Raw genomic sequence first — 14634 nt, forward strand, 5'->3', positions numbered from 1 at the left:
GTAGTTCATCATAATCTGTTTCACTTCCTGGTCACATGATCTCAGTCACCTGTCACAAGACCTGTGCTTCTTAGTGCAGAGACGCAGTGCTGGAAAACAAAGAAAAGGAAGGGAGAAAGGATGGCCTGAAAGCTTGTGTTGGCAGAGAAAGTTCCACCAGGCGGGAGGGAAGGGTGCATTTGTTTTGTGACCTGGTGTTGCCCTCTGGCTTCACATCAGCACACGGAAAAAGTCACTGACAGGAAGACGGATGATACATTCACTTCCTGATGTTTCTTTCCAGTAAACACACACCACCTCCTCTTACACAGACTGATGCAAGACATGACAAAGCTGATTATTGCAGATCAGTGAAAACAAGGGCAAAATCACACCATTTAAAGTGACGATTCAGCTTCCTTTCATGTTTCTGATCTTTGAAATTTAAAAACAAAAGAAAAATAAAATCAGAGCTAGCAGTTTCTGCATCTTAGTTGTCAAAATAAACATTAAGCTTTTAAAAAAATCTAACAGAATCTGTGCGTCTTCAGGCCTTTTCCACTACAGGAACATAATATCCTGACAGCATGCAAGCATCACATATTGCTTTAATTTTTGCCCTGTAAATTTCAGGTTTTCCCTGTTAACCAGTTTGATCTTGTAATTTATTTTGATGGCGAAGAAACAAGCGCCTGGGGCTTTTATTGACAGTGGTGGACTGAAAGGTTTTGCCTCCGTGGAGCAGAACATTACAAAAGCAGATATTACAGATGCACTACTATCTATATCTGCAAAATAATCTCTGCTGAGGGACAGAAGTGAAAGAAAATCCAGTTTTTTTTTCTGTAAACACCGTGCTCATTTCCCTAGTTTTTCCTTCCTTGTTCATGTCGAGTTAAACGGGGCAAAAATGATGCATCACATCGCTCTGCTTTGCTTACGAGCTGTTAGGACTCTGCAAAAGGAAAATCAAGCTGGTTTTGCTGCAGACACTTGTTGCTTGCATACTGTTGGAAGACGCTGTAACACGAGCCGCAAATATCAGTAAAACTATCTACAACTTGTTTTGCTTTATCCTTTGAAAACCAACTGAGAACTCTGTGCACAGATTGGGGAGTGAGTGACTAAATTATCCACATTTTTCTGCATCGATTTCGCATTATTTTAATTTGCAGTTTTGACAGTACAGAAGCTAGAAAAAGGATTATCAGCCAGATTTTAACCCAAAGAGGCCACAAGCAGCAACTCATGAGTGATAAAAAAGGGTCTTCTTTAGGCGTCTCATAAAGACGCAAAAAACGCCTTTATGTGTCTTAGAGACAGGGAGAACACAGAGGACGTTTAACTATTAATACTGCAGAAATACACTGGCAGCTGTGCTGCACCTGAGGGAATTTAGCTCCTCCATCTAACTCTGGGCAAATCTGGTAGAAAAAAAGTAAAGAAATAAAGGTTAATTAATAGTAATGAAAGTTCTTTATGGGTCTGAATATCTGGAATGGTCCAAACTGATCAGTGGAAACCTTGACAAAAGAAAAACTGGCAACATATTTGTGCAATTAAGACAGTTTGAAGGAGTTTGCATGCAATTTTTTAGAGATTAAAAGCAAAAAACTACCTAACATTGGTTACCTAGAAGTTTTAATTTTGTTGGTGAGGTATCATCCCATAAATACAAAGAAATCTTCATGTTTATATGTTTGTTTATATGCATAGCTTCATGGTTCTGGAAATTTGCACTGGTTGTACTTTAAATTGTATATATAACAAACCTTGGATTTTCTTCTAAATTCAGACACACGCCATTATTGTGCACGTTGAGCTCCTTCTATGTTTTCTTTTGTCCATGTTATGCACTTTTAGTGTTTAAATTTGGAACATTAACATGTCTAAGTACACAGATATTTAAGCAAGACTGAGGAAAAGCATGTCTAATTGAGAAGTTACTTGCTGCAGATAAATGCTTGATGTAGAAGCTTCCTGGTGTGAGGACCTCTATTTTATACTGTTTGCTGTGATATTAAGCAGGAATGTAGAGCTCATGACTTTTGCATCTATGGTATCAGAGTTTAAATTCAGCTACTTAACAACCCTAGCTTGTACCATTTAAAAAAACATTCAAAAAGTCCACCAGTAAACCCATTAAACCTGCTAAATGTAGCATCCTGAATCTGTTTCTATCGTGCCTTCTTACAAGAGTTGACAAGCAGGTTTGAACGACTTATGTTTGGCATTTTAAAGCCGTGTTCAATGTCTCCTCTGTTACCTCTGTTTACCCGTCACACCCTGCTATGTAAAGGTTTGCACAGATGTTAAACACGAATCTCTTAATCTGAGTTTGGTTAGAAGGAGAGCATGCTGAGGGAAGTTTAAGGTTAAGGAACTAGCATGGTAGATTGGGTCATTCTGCTAAATATTATTATCAATGAACGTATTAAGATTAAGTCAAAATCTGCTTTCAGAGCTTTTCTGGAACCACACATTTTTCAATCATAGAATTAAAAGTAATACGGCATTAAAAATATTTTAAAAAGGGAATTTTTTAAATAAGACAGGAGCGTGCAAAACATGCAAACAAATTCCTACACACTGACTAAACTGCCCATATATAATGGAAAGATGTTCAGGAGTTTACCTACAATTTTTAGGTCATCAAAAATGAGAAATACCCCAGCATCAAGTGCATAGGATTTCTACATTTTTGCAGTAATATCTAAACTGGTTTGGATATTAAACCAGCAAAAAAATAAGGAACGACTTGCCAGATTATTAGCAAACTGAGTCTATGGAAGAGGTTGCAATGAAAATTAAGATCCGAGGGACTTTGATAAGAATTATGTCCTGATAAAGACTCTTTTGATTCGACACGTATAGTCATCCCTGCTTAATAAAGGATTTTTAGCTTGTTTGATTCTAGGAATATTACATATTTAGCATTTTTTGCATGAATTACTGAACAGATTAGTTTCCTCGAGGGGCAGCTACAGCCACGTAATAAAATCTGAGTTATTCTGCATTGTTCCAGGTTCAGCCCCTCCAAACTAGAGTGGTTTCAAATGTATTTATTTTTTTTTACCTAATTTTGTTAACCAACAGCTGCCTTTCGGTCATCTTCTTTACCATGGCTTACTCTGCTCCTCACTTAAATTAAAGTGAGAGCTAATTTGGTAAGAGGGGAGGAGCACACGCTCTGCAGCGAAGTAAGGAAAGGTAGGACTTCAGTTATAAGACATGACAAAAACCTATGGAAAAAACTAGCACTCCACAGCATGAGCTACAGTAATAATTCAGTCTTAATTGTCTTGTTTTCATGATCATGGGAAGCTGAAGTCATACTAGTTATAGAAACTTGACTAATCACTCAGCACTAGCATGCAGGAGTTTGCAAGAGTCTTCTCCTGAGCAGCTGTCATAGAAAATAAATGTAATTTATTTTAAAATGTCTGCACTTTTTTATAGCAGTTATTATTAACATCACATAGATTGCAATGTTTAAAAAACACGGCATCCAAAAGTACTTTTTGGCAACCCTAATCTCTATGGATGTACTTCCTGCTGCCTCCAGTTTCCAGCCTCATGCTTCCAAATATAACATGAAAACAAACAAGATAAATCTCTTGAAAATGTCTCCTGAGCACGCTTATCCAAAACCAACAACAAGCAAAAACAACAACTAAGTTTTAAAGTTCCTGTAGTGGAAAGATGCCCTTAACTACCTCTAAAGGCTCTTTTTAAAAACTCTTAAATCAGAATATTTAGGTGTGTAATCCCTGGCTAGATCAAACTTCCATCTAATGTTGATTAGAAAGCAAACTCTCCAAGGAGAATTCCATACAAACTCTTCCTCTGGAATCTCTGTGCTTTTTAATTTTCTGCACAAAAACAAACCAAACATCCTCTCTAAAGTGTTTCAGACTCAGCCTATCAGGAAGTTCGTTTTTTGCAGACTGGATTTACTAAAAAAAAAAAAAAAAAAAAAAAAAAAACATTTTTCTTTCGCTGAGAGAGATTTCTACAAGGCACTATGTGACATCACAGGCAGGTAGTAGGTAGAGTTAGATTTTAAAGCTCATACAGTCAGTACGTTTACATGCAGAGTGGAGTTACAGTTCGGATTTTTAGCCGGACTACTGCCATGGTTGCGGATTTATTGATGGAAGTACTTCTGACTCTGCAAGACTAGGCGGGAACACGCCTCCTTTCCACTTGATCCTGCAAAAATAAAAGCAAACGGCTAAGTGGTTTTATGTCAAATGGTGTAAACACAACTTTACAGCTTTGTAGATTTGGTACCAAGTGCACGATGGGTACAAATCAGCTGATGGAGACATTTTAAGGCTAATAGGCTTAACATTCAGTGTCTGCTTCATGTCAAAGCTGGCGCAGAGGCTGTGGAGCATGCCCAGAACGCCTAGTCCAGTCTGGTCTGATTTAGACATGCAAGAGTAACCTTATTATCAAGGCATGCTAGTCTGACTTCAAGGCTTTGATTTGATAAGATTTGAGTTGCACAAGCACGATAAGTTGACTTTTCTAACTGCATGTAAACCTACCGACTGTGAGAGCAGCTGATTTGTCATTAGCATCTATATTATTAACTAGAAAAGCTCTGCATTAAGTCTACATTCTGTTATTTATAAAAGGGTTTAAGCTTGACATTTATCTGGAGATAAAACCAAACTTCTCTTACAAATATAAGCTTTGTTTGGTGAAAACCTGAGGGACAGAAGGGGTAAAAGTTAGAGCCCAAACGTTTGATTTTCCCTGCAGAAGTGATGAGCAATCACGGCATAGAAAGGAAGGAAGTAAAGAAGGTAAAATGAAGAGAAAGAACGAGGGGCGGAGATGCTTCTCTTTAGCACCATTGTGTTCTGTAGTGACAAACTGCAGCCTGATTAGCAGTCAACAGAGACAGGGCGGACTAAATCCTGCTGGTCGTCCAGAATATTCCACATTTCATTGTTCAATCAGGAGAGTGTGAATTAATCCCAGAAGAAAATAAAACATTTTGGTTTGATGTCCAGAGAGAATTAATCCTCAGAGACGGAAGAAAAAGGAGAAGAGAAAAACAAGAACATAATCCTCCTGTGTGGACGAGCTGCCGTCAGGAGGAGCGCGTCATCTCTCAGTCACTGCTGTCGTCTTCGTCGTCGTCGTCTGACATGTTGCTGTTGTTGAACTTCGACCCCGGCCGGTTGATGGAGTCTGAGCGGATGGAGAGGCTTCCTGACGTCAGCTGAACGTAGCAGAACTCGCACACTCTGACAGGTTTGGATGACTGGCTGGGCAGGAGGTACTTCTTCTCCGAGCACGGACCACACACCACGAAGCCGCACTTCCTGCAGTGATGGCGGCGGCTGACCGGTGTGAACTTCACCTTCTGGCAGCGCATGCACACCGTCGCCTCAGAGTCGGGCACCCAGACGGCGGCGTGCTCACCTGTCGGGGCCTTCCCGCTTTTCTGCAGTAAGTCCCCCACGCACTTGGCTATGTGGTTCATCCACTCTGACTTCTCGGTAGCAGTGGCGGCGTACACGGCGAAGGATTTAGTGGGTGTTTTGATGAGCCAGCCATTGCGCAGGTCGCCTTCATCTGCCACGGTGTCGATGGTGACGCTCTCCAGAGGGATGATGTGCTGCTTGTTGTACTTCTTCTTCTGGATGACAATGTTTCCGTAGACCAGGATGTCGTTGAAGAGGAAGAACTGGCGAGCTTTGGGCTTCTTTCGGCAGAGTTTGGTGAGGACACCCTCGCCGATCAGCACGCGGCCTGGGATGGCCAAAGGCTGCCCCGCAGCGCCGAAGCAACTTTCCACCACCGCAATCCGCTTGGAGTTGGCCTCGCTGTTGGCCAGCCGGTCGACCATCTTCACCTCACCTGGAGGAAGACGAAAAGAGAGAGAGTTTGAGTCATTTATGCTAAAAACAAACCTTTATTTAACGGTTTTCCCCCTTACAGACTTTTATTTTTAAATATTTGTCACACCTGAATGTCTCTGATAATCAAATTTATTTAAATACTAGACAAAGACAACCTGAGTAAATAAAAATGAAGTTTTTGGATGATTATTTCATTTATTAAGGGAAAAAAGCCGTCCAAACCTACCTGGCCCTATGTGAAAAGGCATTCCCCCCTTTTTAAATCATGAATTAACTGTGATTAACCACATTTTTTGAAAGCCAAGCTCAATTTGACTATCCACACCCTGACCTGCTGGATCCAGAAGTCCCTTAAATAGAAGCTGTCTCACAAAGTGAAGTAGGCTACAAGATCTTCAACACATCATGGCGCCATCTAAAGAAATTAAAAACTGATGAGAAACATAGTCTGGAAAGCCATTTCTATGGCTTGGGACTCCAGTGAACCATGGCGAGAGCCATTATCCACAAATGGAGAAAACCTGGAACAGTCGTCAACTTTCCCAAGTATAAGTATCAGAAACCAGTACCAACGCATCCGATACCTACCAGTCCAAATTACACCAGATATTGATACTTAGTTTTGATACCCAGCCACCCCAATGAAAACCAAGAGATACTTTTAGAATTTCTTTGATTTATGTGTTGAGTTACACCAGGTTCCTTTGTAATATATTTGCCTTTAAAAAAACATTAAATTAACAAAATTAATTCATTTACTTTTCTCAGATTGTGAGCCTTTAAACTTATCTTTTAACTTTTTAAATGTCAAAATCATTTACCATCAGCGCTAAGTGTTTTTTTTTCATATTTTATTACTGGTGAAACAACAGTTTATGGTTAACAAAGTGACCCTGTTAGGCCCTCAGGTTAGACCTGAATCCAGAATCAGGCCCCTGCTGTGATTGAGTTTGACACCCCTGGTCTAACACCTCTGTGTAACTTGATGCTTACTTGAAACCATCAAAACATATTTTGCAGTAAAAAATGCACATTAAATGGACCATAGAACATTTAAATATCTATTTCTGACAAGTTGAATCGATTCAGAATCAGATAAAGTCAAATTTGTGATTCTGACATGAGTTTTTTTTCCAGCATCTCTAATTCTGCCTCTTTGTCCTGAGTCCCTGTGAGAAATAAAGAAATAAAAACCAAGACAGGCTTTAAATATTCCAAATATGTTGATAGTCAACTGCAAAGTGTCCACAGTTGGAGATTTTTTTCTTAAAAAAAAAAAAAAAATACTGATAATGCTGCTTTAAAACATTATAAAATACATTCACATTAAAGGGGTTTTTTCCAGGCTTCCGGGTTGGCACATAGGCAAGATTGCGGGCTGACTGAACGCTCTCCTCAAAACACGGACTATTTCCCCAGATTCAAGTGCTTTAGTGCGGTAATATAGTTGTTATTAACATGGAAGGGGACAAAGCAAGCAAAGCTAGAAGTAAAATGAACACAAGATCCGGAAAATATGATAAAGTAACTGAGGAGAGCGACGACGACGCTAACGTTGGCCCACCTAGCCCGACCGGACACGATCCAGCTGAAGCTAGCCTGCTGGCTAATATTCATACCGAGATTAAGGCGATGCGCTCCGACGTAAAGAGTGAGCTGCACTCGTTCCGGTCTACGTTAAGAGATGACGTGAAGAAGGAGCTGACTGAACTCCGGGACGAAATTAACCAGGCCCTAGGAGACATTAGAGGGGACTTAAGAAACACAACAACGCGAGTTGAGGAAGCCGAACAGCGTGTGGCCGAGCTGGAGGAGCGCAACCTCGACCTGGAGGGTTCACTTAGACAAATGCAGCAGAAACAGGAATACATGCAAACAAAAATGGCAGATTTGGAGACTCGGTCACGGCGAAATAATATCCGTATATATGGAATACCTGAAGGTGAGGAAGGAAGTAATATCATGGACTTCGTAGTCAAATTACTGAAGTCGGAGCTTTCCACCCCCGGTGAACTCGATCTGAAAATACAGCGCTGCCACAGAGCTTTGGCTCCGCGACCACCACGGGAAGCTCCGCCACGCTCCATAGTAATTAACTTTCAGGAGTATAAAACCAAAGAACTGATCCTGTCGTCTGCCTGGAAGAAGAAGGAAGTCTTTTACAAAGACACACGAGTTTATTTTGATCACGATTACCCGACGGAGATAGTTAAGAAAAGAAGAGAGTATGCGGGAATAAGGAGAGTGTTGAAGGAGAAGGGTGTGCGGTTCCAGACCCCCCCGCCTGCCAAGCTCAAGGTGTTTTTGGACGATGGACCCAGGATCTACAACGACGCAAGAGAAGCGGCGGATGACCTGCGAAAAAGGGGGTTCCCCATCGACCATAAAGAACCCGGTCCAGCTCCAGGACCCCGCACCACAGCGTGGGAGAGGGTCGGGGACAAGCGTCATCAACGAGCATCGCACCCGGAGCAGATACGGGAGAAGCTGCGCGCTTTCCGCCACAACCCCCAGGAGACCTAACCCCAACACCGGGGTTTGAATGGATCTGACCCCCCCCCCCCCCCCAGCCCTGTCAGGTGAATTGATAATTGGCTAAGGACTTATAACAACTGTTATCCTCTCCCTCCTCTCTCTCTTTTTTTTTTCTCTCTACTTTGATTTAAAGACAGACTTCTAGCTTGAGATAAGCAGGTTTTTTGTTAGTGAGAGAGTGGTCCAGTGGAAAGACTGCCATAGTAGTATACAATGTCAATTGAAATAACTTTCGTAACTTCAAAGAGGGGCCCTTTTTTTAAACCAGGCTTTCCCCTCAGTTTTAAAGAGCATATTAGCTCTCTAGTTGTGGAAGTCAATTTGTTTTATGTTCAATGTGTTATGTATTGTTCATACTTCAATAGTTGTCTTTACCCAAGTTGGTGGGTAAGGTGTTACAGGTTACAGCAGGCCATTATTGACATGAAGAAACAAAGCAAATGGACTATCAGGAATATAAGATAGTAACACTTAACGTGAATGGGTTACATAATCCGGTGAAAAGGAGCAAAGTTATTGCTAAAATTAAAAGGGAGAAAATTCAAGTGGCTTTTTGGCAAGAGACACATCTCTCTAACTCGGAACATGAAAAGTTAAAAAAAATGGGGTTTAGTAACACATTTTACTCCTCTCATAAATCAGGGCGTAAGAGGGGAGTGGCAATTTTACTTTCAAACAAGTTACAGTTTCAATTGACGGCTCAAATTAAAGATAAGGAGGGCCGCTATATCTTAGTCAAGGGCAAGATTGATCTCAAAGAAGTCACTCTGTTAAATGTATATATGCCACCAGGGCATGACAGATCATTTATCAAAAAAATATTTGACTTGTTAACCCTAGAGTCTTCAGGAATCTTAATCTGTGGGGGTGACTTAAATATCCAATTGCAACCTAAACTTGACTCAACAAATTTATGTAAGAGGAGAAACCAAAACTCAGTATTCTTGCAGAAAATGCTAAGGGAGTTTGGTATGATAGATATATGGAGGGACCTACACCCCACAGAAAAGCAATTTACCTACTACTCCCCCTGTCATGCAGAATATTCCAGGCTGGACTATTTTTTTATTCCAGCTTCAGATAGACATAGAATAAGGGAATGCAAGATAGGTGTTAGAGATATCTCAGACCACTCAGGAGTATACCTCTCTCTGCATCTAGATAATAAAAGGAAGAATACTGTATGGAGGCTCAACACTACCTTATTGAATGATAGAGCCTGTAAGGAATATATAAAAGAAGAGTTAAAAGAATACTTGCTAAATAATGATAATGAAACAGTATCACCAAATGTCCTGTGGGATGCCTGGAAGGCAGTACTTAGGGGAAAACTTATAGCCTTTGCATCCCATAAGAAAAAGGAGAAACATAAACACTTAGCAGAGCTGCAGTCAAAATTGAAAAACCTGGAAACTCAACATTTGATTCAAAGAGACCCAAATTTATTGGCCCAACTAAAATGTATTAAACAAGAAATAAATCAGATCTATGATGAGGAAAATGAGAAAAAAATGAGGTTTACTAAGCAAAAATATTATGAAACTGGCCCAAAGGCTATGAAACTTCTGTCTTGGAGACTGCGTAAGCAACAAGCGGAAAGAACTGTTTACAAAATAAGACACCCAAAAACCAACAAAGTCTGCCATAAGCTAGAAGAAATTCAGCAAGCCTTTGAAGCCTACTATAAAGACTTATATTCTCAACCTGACAAAGCTGACGACTTTGTAACTGATGAGTTTTTAAAATCTTTGGATCTCCCCTCAATAGGAGAACACCAGAATAGGGTACTGACTGCTGAGATAACAGTCGCCGAGCTGGATAGTGCTGTCTCCCGCTTAAAGACCAACAAAACACCAGGGTCAGATGGATTTGTTAGTGAATGGTACAAAACATTCAAGCCCGAGTTGACGCCTCTCCTTCTCAGATGTTTCAACCACACCCTCAGGGAAGGCCAGATTCCCCAATCTTGGAGCGAGGCACTAATATCAATAATTCCTAAGGAAGGCAAGGACAAGGGAGAATGTAGTTCCTACAGGCCAATATCCATTTTGAATACAGACTATAAGTTGTTTGCCTCAATTATGGCCAAAAGGATAGATCACATTGTCTCTGAAATGATAGATCCAGACCAAACAGGGTTTGTCCGAGAAAGACAAACACAGGACAATATTAGACGAACACTTCAAGTTGTTGACTATGCGATCAAGGAAAATATTAGTGCAACGCTGATCAGTTTAGATGCAGAGAAAGCATTTGATTCGGTTGGTTGGAGCTTTCTCTACCAAGCACTGCAACGTTTTGGCTTCAATGAAAAATCTATTCAGTGTATTAGATCACTTTATACAAACCCCACTGCAAGGTTAAGAATAAACGGTCATCTAACTCAATCCATCAAGTTAGAGAGAGGTTGTCGCCAAGGCTGCCCACTAAGCCCCGCTCTCTTTGCCTTCTTTATAGAGCCCTTAGCTCAGGCAATACGGGAGGACCCAGAGATTAAAGGGATTTCAATTGGAGACCATGAATACAAGATAAGTTTATTCGCAGATGATATATTGCTCACTTTGACTGACTTGCAGAGAAGTGCACCTAAATTGATGTCCCTTTTGAGACTGTTTGGCTCGTATTCTGGCTATAGGTTGAATACACATAAGACCCAGATACTCTCATATAATTTCACACCGAATGCTGACCTGAGAGGCAGATTTGATTTTAAATGGGACGCCCCTGCCATTAAATACCTGGGAGTTTGGATCCCAAAAGACATCTCTAAAATATATAAGACAAATTATGATCCAGTTATTAAGAAAATAAAAGCAGATCTGGATAGATGGACCGTACTGCCCCTAGACATGACTAACAGGATTGAAACGATAAAAATGAATGTCCTCCCCTGACTTTTGTATTTGTTCCAGTCCCTTCCTGTGGAGGTCCCCCCTAGGGATTTTAGGGAATGGAATAAAATGATATCAAGATTTGTTTGGAATAGTAAGAGGCCCCGAATTAAATACAAGATTCTACAATTACCCAAAGGTGAGGGTGGACTTTCTCTACCATGTGTGGAGGACTATTATATTGCTGCCCAGCTAAGACCTCTAGTTTGCTGGTGCAACCCAAATTACTCTGCTAAATGGAAAGACTTGGAATTAATGCAATCTCAAACACCAGCACAGTCTTTACTAGGAGACAGCCAACACCATAATCTTCTCCTGGATAAAATAAATTGCTGGACCAGGGTTGCTCTCAAGGTGTGGTTTAACACCTGTAAAAAACTAAATCTTGAGAAACATGCAAAAATATTGAAATGGGTGACATATGACTCAGAGTTTAAACCATCAGGTCTAGATAAGCGATTCCGGCAGTGGGCACACAATGGTATTACAGCTTACTGCACTATAGCCAATGAGGACGGCCTGCAGTCTTTTGCCTACATCTCTAAATCATACAGACTGGGAAGAGAGGATATGTTCAGGTATTTCCAGGTCAGAGACTACTTCAACAAGGAAATTAAACAAACAGACAATGGGGATTCTAATTTGATCAGTATATTTACAGATGCATATAAGGCTAAAGACAGTAAACATTTAATATCACAAATTTATAAAAGACTACAAAACTCTAAGAATCATTCTACTCTCCAGGTTAAGCAGAAATGGGAGGGGGAGTCTGGCCTGGAGATATCTGATGATGTCTGGAAAACTGTATGGGAGGGTCAAGCTAAGACCACCAACTCCAGAGCTTGGCGGGAATTCTGCTGGAAGAACATAATAAGATTTTTTGTGACTCCCAAATTGAAATCTAAACAGCAGGGTTGTCAGGGACAGGATAAATGTTGGAGACAGTGTGGACAGACAATGGCAGATCATTTTCATATATTCTGGGCCTGCCCCCTTATTCAACCTTATTGGCAGGAATTTGCTGGAGAAATTCAGTCAATTTTTGGTTTACAAGTCAACTTTACTTTCATTACATTGTATTTGGGTAAAATCCCGGTTGGACTTATGGCCCAGGATATTTATCTTTATAAAGTGCTCCTGGCTGCAAGTAAGAAGGCCATTACACGGAAATGGCTGCAGATAAATTTGCCATCAAGGAATGACTGGATTACCATTGTTAACGAGATACAACATATGGAGAGACTGACCTTCAACCTAAGATTGCGGACTGAACAGTTTACTAAATACTGGGAAAGGTGGACATTATATTCTTTAACATGTAACTCATTGTATGTGTGAAAGATCACTCCACTTTGCATTAATGTATGGCCTATGTCACCCTTGTCACCCTTGTCAACCTGTCTGTTCACTGATATTTTCTATTTTTCTGTTTCTATGCTTTTTTGTTTGTCCTTTATTGTTGGAAAAAAAGAAAACTTGAATAAAAAGAAAGTTTCAAAGGGGTTTTTTCCAGCCCTCTTTGGCAGATATAAAAGGTCAGAAATGCTGTAAGCTTAGTTATAGCTATGTCTTTGTTCCTCTACAAAAATCACTCACAAAGTCACCATTCCTCTTTCTTTTCCTGGTTTTATCTCAGTTTTCTTCCAGTATTACCACAGCCCTGTCAGCTCCATGATACTTTAAACCCCCTAACGCCAGTCACATGTGTGCTGTTCTGATTTTTCAGAAATATATCTGTGAGGATTAAACTGGAGCTGGAAAATGTGACTTCTAGCATCGATCTGCTGATTAAAACCCTCTGATCTCTGTCATATGTTGAGTTCATCACAAGCTGTTAATGATCAGGAGCTGCGGCACGAAGAAGGCTGTCTAAAAAAAAAACAAGAAGCATTAAATTCAATCATCAGTTTGTTTTTTAGTTCATGGCAAGATCATATCTATCTCGTTAGCTAATTCTGTTTTACCACATGCTCAAAAATTATGCAAATCTTATTTTAATGATGGATTAAACAGGACTGAAACGCATTACTCAGACCAACACTGGCTTTAATACTGGCACCAACACTTATGGAAGGATACGTTACATTTTTAAAAACACTGACTGTAATTTTTCTCTATGTTCTGACATTTTATCCACCATACTAATTAGCGGCACCGAGAAGAGATAATAAAATTCTCCACTTCTGAATCTTCCAGAGAAATCCATTTACGAGGCCAAAGATCAAACACAAGGAGGCTTTTTTCCTCCGCTGTGACCCGAACAGCAGCAGAGCTCATGAGCACAGAGAGATCGTCGCTTTGGGTTTCTCTTACAGCTATTTAGAGGAGGTCAAAGGTTGCCAATGTTAGAGATGGATGAGTGCCGGAGCTGCGTGGCAAACCCAGAGGGTCGAGTGCTACGACCTCTCAAAGATGCTCACATGCATGATGATGTACAGATATAGATGTGAACACTAGCTCGCTCTTTTCAGATCCGCTCTGACATTTTCCGCTACAGTAAATTCTCCTTTAAATCTGTCTTCTGTGGTTTATCGGCGCGTAGGCACTAATTTATCCTCTCTGCTATCAGGCGGCAGGGCACGATGTGATCCAGAAGGCTGACATACTTTTAAACAAGACAGGACCAAAACTTTCCTCTCATTCAGCAGGCCTTGATTTTGGTCCAGGTGTGCTGTGGGAATTTTTGCCTACGTATCTTATTACTAAACGTTAGGGCTGGGAAATTAGTCCTGCTGCAATTTACATATCACAGAAGCTGCAATATTACTTTAACTAGAAATGTGTCAAATCATGTGACATTAAAACGATTACCCCCTTCAATAAAGAGCTGACAATACATTTGTATCATAAGAAAAATCAACTGCAATTAGATTTAGATTTTTGATTGTTCTGCCCTAGTTCATTCTGTCTAATATTGATGAAAAATAGCATTAGTTACAAAAGTCCCAACCCTAGCCATGATCAGCTGGCAGCCAATCATAGCTTTTTCTCTCAACATTTAAATATGCCATACTTCTCACTAATCTGTGCTTGCATTGGTGCAGATGAACCAAGCTGCTGCTGGCAAAGCTTCCTCCTCCTCCTTTATAGCTTAAATACTCACCTCCTCCACCCTAGCCTCCTCCTCTATAGCATAAAGCTTCCCCTCCTCCACCCCAGCCTCCTCCTCTATAGACTAAAGCTTCCCCTCCTCCACCCCAGCCTCCTCCTCGATAGACTAAAGCTTCCCCTCCTCCACCCCAGCCTCCTCCTTTATAGCATAAAGCTTCCCCTCCTCCACCCCAGCCTCCTCCTTCATAGCATAAAGCTTCCCCTCCTCCACCCCAGCCGCCTCCTTAATAGCTGAA

The 14634-nt window shown here is 40.7% G+C and overlaps 1 protein-coding gene across 1 annotated transcript in view; it reads right to left on the reverse strand.

Annotated features, from left to right (window-relative positions):
* Nucleotides 1-1127: 1127 nt before the first annotated feature.
* The window catches only part of plekhf2 (pleckstrin homology domain containing, family F (with FYVE domain) member 2), a 52341-nt gene continuing 38834 nt past the window's right edge, over nt 1128-14634 (reverse strand). Inside the window, exon 2 of the mRNA XM_041793219.1 lies at nt 1128-5856. Within this exon, the coding sequence (XP_041649153.1) occupies nt 5105-5845 (741 nt within the window). The 5' untranslated portion in view covers nt 5846-5856 and the 3' untranslated portion in view covers nt 1128-5104. The remainder of the gene's footprint in view (nt 5857-14634) is intronic.

Source organism: Cheilinus undulatus, linkage group 8, assembly GCF_018320785.1.
Source record: "Cheilinus undulatus linkage group 8, ASM1832078v1, whole genome shotgun sequence".
Lineage (NCBI taxonomy): Eukaryota > Metazoa > Chordata > Actinopteri > Labriformes > Labridae > Cheilinus > Cheilinus undulatus.